General features: G+C 43.4%; 1 protein-coding gene across 1 annotated transcript in view; it reads left to right on the forward strand.

Moving 5' to 3' along the window:
• The window catches only part of PPEF2 (protein phosphatase with EF-hand domain 2), a 41,060-nt gene that overhangs the window by 9,626 nt on the left and 22,144 nt on the right, over positions 1–9,290 (forward strand). Inside the window, 5 exon segments of the mRNA XM_004703384.2 lie at positions 2,599–2,713; positions 5,786–5,832; positions 6,187–6,353; positions 6,829–6,865; positions 6,964–7,113. Coding sequence (XP_004703441.1) covers positions 2,599–2,713; positions 5,786–5,832; positions 6,187–6,353; positions 6,829–6,865; positions 6,964–7,113 — 516 coding nt within the window.

The following is a 9,290-nucleotide window of genomic DNA, read 5'->3' on the forward strand; positions in this document are numbered from 1 at the left end:
CCACCTCCACCAGCTCCACACCCACCTCCACCAGCTCCATGCCCACCTCCACCAGCTCCATGTCACACCCCCATCAGCTGCACTTCATCCCTCTCCCAGCTCCACTTCTCCTAATCCTTCATTGTGGTTTATCTCACAGATCACATTAGGGGCACTGGTCTGAGCATTGCAGATATAATAATGACCCACACAGACACAATCAATGCCCTTCTGGGGCTGACATTCTAGTGGAAGATGGACAAGAAATAGCTAATTAAAACAAATAAGGAAATAATGTATTGTGTTAAATGGCAATAGTCAAAACTTACTGCCATCGAGTCGATGCCAACTCATAGCTACTCTAAAAGACAGGGTAGAGCTGCCTCTGTGGGTTTCTGAGACTGTAATTCTTTTTTTTTTTATTAAATCATCTTATTGGGGGCTCATACAACTCATAACAATCCAAATATCCATCCATTGTGTCAAGCACATTTGTACATTTGTTGCCCTCATCATTCTCAAAACATCTGCTTTCTACTTGAGCCCTTGGTATCAGCTCCTCAATTTTCACCTCCCTCCCCTCCCCCCAAGACAGTAATTCTTTATGGCAAGAAGAAAGCCTCATTCTCTCTTTTGGAGCCACTAGTGGTTTTGAACTGTTGACCTTTTGGATCGAAGACCAACGCATAACTAGTACGTTGCCAGGGTGCCTTAAAAGATGTATGAGACTTCTGAAAAAGAATAAACTAAGTTCTGAGTGGAGAAGATGGCAATTTTATAAAGAGTAACCCAAGAAGACATACATGAGAAGGTCATTCCTGAGCCAAGCCTGAAGCATCAACAAGGGAATGGGCCCTCTGGGTACCTTAGGGAAGAGGGAGCTAACGCAAAAGCTCCAAGGCAGGAACTTGTATGGGCTTCCCCAGGACATCAGGAGGGCCAGTGTTGCTGGACAGGGAGAACCGAGGGAATGGAGGCAAGGAGGGGAGGGGAGGTGGACTCTTTCTTCTGAAAGAGATGGGAAGATATTGGACATTGAGCACAGGAATGCTTCAATCGAGTTTGCTTTTTGCAAGACTCATTCTGGCTGCTGGTTAAGCCAGTAGATGCCAGAGGGCCAGTAAGGAGAAAGATGACGATAGACTGTAAGAAGCCTTGCCACCCCGGGCAGACATGGGGAAGAGGGTGATATTCTGGTTCTATGCAGAGCCTTCCTCATAGGCACCTGAAGATGAAGATACTAACTACAGGAAGCGCTCTGATGATGCGTCCCAGTAATGTCTGGACCACGCGGTACCCTCTACATCCAGGGACTTATGAGGTACTTTGCTGAGGCAATCATGTGTTTCTACCAAGCTAAGGCAAGGCAAGTTTTGTAGTGTGGATGGGAAAGGGGAATTTAGTTCAGCACTTGGGGGGAGGGACAAATGGGGAAAATGAAAAATTGAAAGAAGAAGATGGCATAAAAGGAAAAAAATCAGTGACGAAGGGTCCAAAGAACAATTTACTAGAGTCACTATATAGAAAACAAAACAAACTATTTTAAAGGTGTGTTAGACCGGGTTGACTAGAGAATCAAATGTATATATAGGAAAAGGCTTTATATCAAAGAGCAATTGTAGATTGAGACAACATCCCAGCCCAGTCCAGATCAAGCCCATAAGTCTAATATTAGCCCATATGTCCAATACTAGCCCATACATTCCTCTTTAGACTCATGTTGCACATACAATGATGCTGAAAACAGGAAGATCACAGGCCGGTGGGTGAAAAGTCTTGTGGATCCAGTGGTGGTGGAAGCATCTCACCACTAGCATGGGTCTTCACATGGCTCCTCCAGCTCTCTGAGGGTGGCTCCTTACAGGAGGGGAAGAAGAGAGAGTGGGTAGCCCACCTCCAGGGAGAAAGAGAGAAAGTTTTCAGAACCCTCATGAGAAGGCCATGCCGACAAGGAGGCATCATCAGGCTGTGACCTGGTTGAGAGGCTAGACTCCACCCCTACACTTACTTATGAAGTTGACATGAAATTATGTAACTACCACAAAGGGGTCCAGTTGGTGCACCAGACTAAGCAATCGTCTGCTAACTCCGAGATCAGTGATTCAAACTGACCAGCTTCAAATCTACTTCCATAAAGATTTATCACCACAGAAACCCATAGAGCAGTTATTCTCTGTCCTGCAGGGTCCTCGTGAGTCAGAATTGACACCGTGGCAATGGGTGATGATAGGGGTGGTGTTGTAAGGTAGGTGCCTTCGAGTCAGTTCCAACGCTGCGACCCTGGATATGATGGAATGGAACACTGCCTGGTCCTGCATTACTTTGATCTCCAAGGAGATCTTCAAAATGTTCATGGAAAAATTGCTGAAGATCCCTTATATTTATTTTACTTTATTTTATTTTATGGCAGTAGACAAATAGGTACCCCCAAACGTATCATTTTAATATTTCTTACATGTACAGTTCAATAACATTCATTACGTTCCTCATGTGATTCAACCACCATCGGGTTACTTGGGGGGTTCTTGGCTGACTGGCGCCATTTAGCGGTAAAGATAGGCCCATCTTCTCTCACAGATATGTGTTGTTTTGTTCCTTCCGTATGCTTCTTCCCAGTAGCAGCTCCATGCTCGCTATGTCCTGAATCTCTTGCATGAAACCAGGAAGCACCTCATGCAGCTGCCAAACATCAACCGAGTCTCGACCTGTTACAGTGAGGAGATCACTGTGTGTGGTAAGGGCCAGAACGAAAAGCCTTCCTATGGGTATAAAACATGGGTATAAAAGACCCACATGTAAAGATATTGATAGAGACCACTTTATTAAGTCTTAAACAGGTCAAAGACAAAACAAAGATAAAAATGACTCATCCCGCTGAGGAAGAACCGTAATAAGCATGTGACCATAATGGTGTCTAAAGGAGGCACAGACAGTGGCTAATTAAATAGACTGTGGAGAACAAGGGAAATTGTCATAAAATTATGATTGGTGGCAGATCAATTCATCACAGTGGCAGGAGGGGTTAAGGAAACCCTTAAGGGACCGTGATTGAGATAGGGATGCTATCGCAGATTAGAATAGTTTATAGGATTGGATTTTGACCCACTGACCATCTTGGTTGGGACATGCCTGATACTCATGCCACCCTGGGGGCCCAGTTTCCCTCAGAGGCACACTCAGGCACATCCTTGAGGGAGAGGTGGCTCTTCCCTGGGCGGACCAGGGGATGGGTGGTTAACACTCTGCTTGAGGACCAAGCTTATTGACTTTGCTGGTCCATGGTCAGAAAGCTCTGAATGGAGGCTGAATTTACATGGAGACGCTAATTGGAGTTAGAGCTCCCACTGTCAACTCAAACCTAGCGCTCAGGATTTCAGCTGTGATACATGTGGTAGACGTGAACAAGAAAACCCTGCCCATGGTGGGGGAGGAAGAAAAGCTGGGCTGCAGGGAGAGCCGGAGGCAACTAGAGCAGGTAAGTCCCCTCCCTGTAAAGTCACAGTCTTGGCCATGGAATGTTATCAAAACAACATGTGCATTCAGGCTGTTTGCCAGCTGTTTTCTCCCCAACCTGGTATTTGCAAGAACTGTTGCTATGCCATTAAAAAAACAAAAACAAAAACCTTGCGGTAAGATAAATGAATCTATTTACAAAAACACCTCCAGGAGGAGGGAGCCACTGGGAAAACAGAATGTAAAAAGCAAGTGTTGCTGCATAACAACAGTGTATTCATTCCTCATTTACTGAGGAGATGGTGCAATGAAGGAGACCCAGGGAGGTGGAGAATCCTGGCCTGATGTTTTATTTCCCTCAAGCAAATCAGATTGGACTCCAAACTCCTTCAGGAAAATAAAGCCCCTGCCAGCCGTCATCGTCCTCAAGTCTTAGTCGGGATCCCCTAGGGAGCACCAAAAATTAAGCTCAACCGCTAACCAGAAGCTCGATGGTTGAGTCCACCAGAGGCCTCTTGGAAGAAAGGCCAGAGGCATCGGGCATTAAAAGCCCTCTGGACACAGGTGGGGCTGCCCTGAGGCAGAGTTGAGGCATGTCCATTGGTAGTTGGTGAAGATTCCCCTGCTGGAAGCCAGTTCATTCTTTCTGAGTTGAGGAAGCCCAATGCCCAGGAAATGATTTCTTCCATTCCCACATATTCCTTTTCCAGAGAGAAATCCTGTTGATGACACTTTTCTCCATCGCTTATATCTGCAGTGATATTTTAACCTCCATTAGAGACTGGTACCCACAAGGTAGGGATGGCAAACTAGCATTTCTAGGCTGAATTAAAAATAAAAGAGAGTTGATGTTAAGTCGATTTGGACTCCTGGTGACCCACGTGTGTCAGAGGAGCTCTGTGTTCATAGAGTTTTCAGTGCTGAGTTTTCACAAGTTGATCACCAGGCCTTTCTTCCGTGCCAACTCTGGGTGGGCTCAAACTATCAACTTTTTAGTTAGCCGTCTAAGCAGCAATCGTTTCCACAACCCAAAGACTCCGTATAGACACGTGATAATGTTCTGTTTGCCTTGCAGTGTTCTTCAAAAAATTTTAAATTATTTTCTAATATGTGGAAATTTGAGGATTTTATATTAAAATACCAACTTTGAAAGTCTCTTGAAAGTACTGACAACACTGGCCCATAGTTGTGCCCAGAAACCTTTGGTTCCAAGTGGAGGCAGCGTCGTTGTCATCGTTGTTGTTGTGGTTGTTGTTGTTAGATGCCCCTGAACCGGTTCCAACTCAGAGACCGTGTGCAACCCTACCCAGTCCTGTGCCTTCCTCACATCATGCCCACGTTTGGGCCCATTGTGGCAGCCTCTGTGTCAATCTATCTCCCTGAAGATCCCTCTATTTTTAACCAACCTTCTGCTTTACCAAGTGTGAAATCCTTCTCTAGGGATTGGTCCTTCCTGTGTCTAAGGACATGTGGCAAGATCTTTCTAGCCTCACATTTAAAGAGGACTCTGGCTGTACTTCTGAGACCGATGTGCCTGTCTGGCAGCCATGCTGTCTCCAACATTCTTCACCAACAGCACAAGTTCCAAACATCGGTTCTTCTTTGGTCTTCCTTATGCATGGTCCAGCGTTCCAATACGTTGGAGGGGATTGAAAGCACCGTGGCTGGGGCCAGGCACACCTTAGTCCTCAAAGGGACATCTCAGCTCTCTAACGCTTCCAAAATAGGTGGTGCGCAGCAGATTTGTCCAATCCAGTAGCTCAGCTGGCTCAGCCTGGCTGCTCCTTCCATGACTGTGGAGCCGAGTAAGACGGAACCCTTGACAACTACTCTCTTTCTCCATTTTTCATGACATCTCTTATTGGACTAGAAGTGAAGATTTTTGTTTATGTTGAGGCGTAATTCATAATGAAGGCTGTAGACCTTGATCTTCATCAGTAAATGCTTCAGATTTTCTTAGCGCTCAGCAGGGAAGCTTGTGTCACCTGTATATCGCGGGTTGCTTATGCTTCTTCCCACAGTCCTGACTGGAGCCGCATTCAACTTCATACAGCCCCGTTCCTCAGGCTAAACGCTCAGCATACGGATTGAATAATTCTGGTGAAAGGATAGAACCCTGACCCACCCTCTCCAGATTTCAAACCAGGCAGGAGCCCTTGTTCTGTTCAAATGGAGGAAAGTTGTGTGCTTCATTGGTGCTATACTGCACCCTGGCTCATCTCTTCCTTGTGACCTTTCTGTAACGGGATGTCCAGTTGTGTACAGATGGGCTTTGGGTCTTCACTCCGCACTCCCCTCATTCACATTGATATGTTTTTTGCAGAACTGATATCTTGGTTTTTGTCTTTGGTAGGAGATTTGCATGGCCAGCTGGATGACTTAATCTTTATATTTCATAAGGTATGAATGTTAACCTTTAGCCACTTCTTTTGCTCAAGGACTTAATTTCGAAGGTTAAAGAATGTATGTATTAAACAAATGCTGACATGTTGCTTAGATTTAAAGGCTATTACTACAAGAAAATACACAACTCACAAGTCAGCACAGAATTAAAGTGTAGTATATTTTTGTAAGCTATTTAACAAAGATGAGACCTGATTTCCTCCTTCCCTCCCACCTCCACCCCAAATACACATTGCTTATCTGAAAACACTGAATTGGTGTTAGGCCAGCTGCTGCTGTCAAAGGTGAATTGGCTTTAACCTGATTTGCTATCCTGTTCTGGACGCTTTGATTTATGTCTTGGATGGGAAGAATGGCCTTCCGTCGCCAGAGCGGGCTTACGTGTTCAACGGCGACTTTGTGGACAGAGGCAAGGATTCCGTAGAGATCTTGATGGTTCTGTTTGCTTTCATGTTGGTTTACCCCAAAGAATTCCATCTTAATCGAGGGAACCACGAGGACCACCTGGTGAACTTAAGGTACACCGACTAAACATTCGTTGGCATTTGACGTTTGCTTGCAGTGCTTATACGAATGGGTTAGGTACCTTTTTAATGAAGATGTTTCATTTTTTAAAGATGTTTCTTTTTTTTTTACGTGAAATACAAATATATCAATGTTAAATAAATACATCAAAAATGTTTTACACATTATCCTACTAGTTTCATAAAACTATTTAAAATGTTTTATGAATCTATATTTTTATTACATAAATTATAGTTGTGCATTATAGAAGAAGGAAATACAGATAAGAAAAAGGAAAAAATTATAATATCTCATAATTACTGTACTTCATGATGCCCTGGTTGTAAATATTTTGCTGATTATGTTTTAGTCTCTTTTCTATATATTTAAATACTTATATATATCACATATATTTTAAACAAAATATGATCATGCCATAACTATTGTCATTATATTTAATTTAATGTCTATTTTTGCTTCTACATACAGATATGGCTTCACCAAGGAAGTGATGTATAAATACAAGGTACACTACCCTTCAAAGCAATCATTTCTCTTAGCTCAAATAAATTGTGTGGATTATTTGAAACTTAATATCTTGTCGATGCCACCTTTTTCCAACAGATGCATGGCAAGAAAATCCTAAAAACACTGCAAGATGTCTTCTGTTGGCTTCCGCTGGCCACTCTGATCGATGAGAAAGTGCTGATTCTTCATGGGGGGGTGTCAGACAAGACTGACCTGGAGCTTCTGGCTAAACTGGACAGGCACAAGGTATTGACTGAGGAATCAAATAACGTAAAATTCACCAATATGCCCACTGTTCACTGTCATGATGAAATGAATTCTCTCTTGCATGCTGACTTCACTGTGAATGGCTGCTAGGAGCATAGAGAAGGACTGAGAATCCACATGTGAACTGTGATCAACTAATGATGCTTGCAAGTGTACTGTGATCAACTAATGATGTCTGCCTCAGAGATGATAGTGGGTAGTCTAGCAGCTAGGGCCAAGGATCTGCCACACCTGACTTATATACTATACCCATACCTATTCTACACTCACCGCCATTGACTTGATTCCAACTCATAGTAACCCTATAGATCAGGGAGGACGGTTCCTGTGGGTTTCCAAGATACTTCTAATTCAGATCTCTCAATTAGAGTCATTTGAAGAGCATACATTTAAAAATTACTTATATAATCTTCAATTAAATTCAACAAATGTGTATTGAGTGCCCACTACCTGCATGGAAGGTGGTTCGCAGTGACAAAAAAAAGAGTTAAACTATATATGAGGGGGCTTCAAAAGTTTGTGGACAAATTTTGTTACCTATCAGTTATATTTTTTCACAAACTTTATGACACCTTCTCATATGTTTTGACTGATTATTATGTGCAAGGGAGGTGCTGGAAGGGATCAAAGATGAACCAGAGATGGCCATTGCCCCAAAGGAATTTTTAATGCTCTGGTGATGAGGGACTGGGGAGATGAGACAGAATGCATTATAACCAAATAACAATGTCACAATTTTTTGTTTCATTTTGGATGTGGAACCCTAGAAAGCAAAGATTCTGTCTTAGTTTTTAAATCATAGATCCTTACAGTTGAATGATACCTTTTGGTACTTAAACTCTAATTTCCTGTCCCACATAAGGAGCCTTAGTGGCATCAGCTGCTCCAAGTGAGAAAGAATGGGGGCTTCTTCCCCCACACCATCATGATCCCAATTCTACCTTACAAATCTGGCTAGACCAGAGGATGTACACTGGTACAGATAGGAAATGGAAACACAGGGAATCCAGGGTGGATGATCCCTACAGGACCAGTGGTGTGAGTGGGGATACTGGGAGCGTAGAGGGTGGGTTGGAAAGGCGGAACCGATTACAAGGATCTACGTATAACCTCCTCCCTGGGGGATGGACAACAGAAAAGTGGGTGAAGGGAGACGTCGGACAGTGCAAGATATGCCAAAATAATAATAAATTATCAAGGGCTCATGGGGAAGGGGAGATTGGGGAGGGAGGTGAAAAAATGAAGAGCTGATATGAAGGGCTCAAGTAGAAAGCAAATGTTTTGAGAATGATGAGGGAAACAAATGTACAAAAGTGCCTGACACAATGGATGTATATGTGGACTGTGATAAGAGTTGTGCAAGCCCCCAATAAAATGATATAATAAAAAATATATATAGGGCTTTCTACTCCTGGAAACAGCTACAATCTCAGAAACTCTCCGGGGACAGTTCTACACTGTCCTGTGGGGTCACTGTGCATCAGCATCAATGAGTTTGTTGGCAGTGAGTTTGTTTTTTCATTACACATAGGGATCCCTGCTACAGCATCCCTGACAACATTCTACTGTGCAGTTCCAAAGACAGAGAACGCATTGCCATGTGAGCCAGCCTACTTCATTTTCAGGCAACTGCAATTGATATAAAAGTCTATGTTTGATGAGATGGAAATGGGAGATCATAATTTTAGAATCAGACATCTGGATTTGAATCTAAGATTATATGTCTTGACTGGTATCACAATTTTGTACTGTTAGGTTGTCCAGGGACCCAGAATTCTTATATCTTGTCCCTCCAACACCGCTAGGGTGCCATCCCTATTCCTCCAATGGAAGGGCCCAAGATGTCCTGCCCTTACATAGGGGTTCCAGGCAATAAGACAGAAGAAAGCAAAGAAGTATATACCCCCTTAAAGGTACACTGTACATAGTGTATATCTCACTCTGCTCTCAGCCCAATGGTCAAAAAGTGAATCCTTCGCTATCTCCCTACTAAAAATGAGCGTGAAAATGCAGTCTTCACTTGTGATTGGTGATATGCCCAGCAAAACCCCTGCTTTTCTCTTCTTACAAGAGAAGAGAGTGAAACCAATGTTCTCTTTTTCCTAAGTTCACGTGGTGAATGGCCAACCCACCGCCCATGATGTCAGATAGCAATG

Source organism: Echinops telfairi, unplaced genomic scaffold, assembly GCF_000313985.2.
Source record: "Echinops telfairi isolate 266 unplaced genomic scaffold, ASM31398v2 ScPeMD7_7468;HRSCAF=8506_0, whole genome shotgun sequence".
Classification (NCBI taxonomy): domain Eukaryota; kingdom Metazoa; phylum Chordata; class Mammalia; order Afrosoricida; family Tenrecidae; genus Echinops; species Echinops telfairi.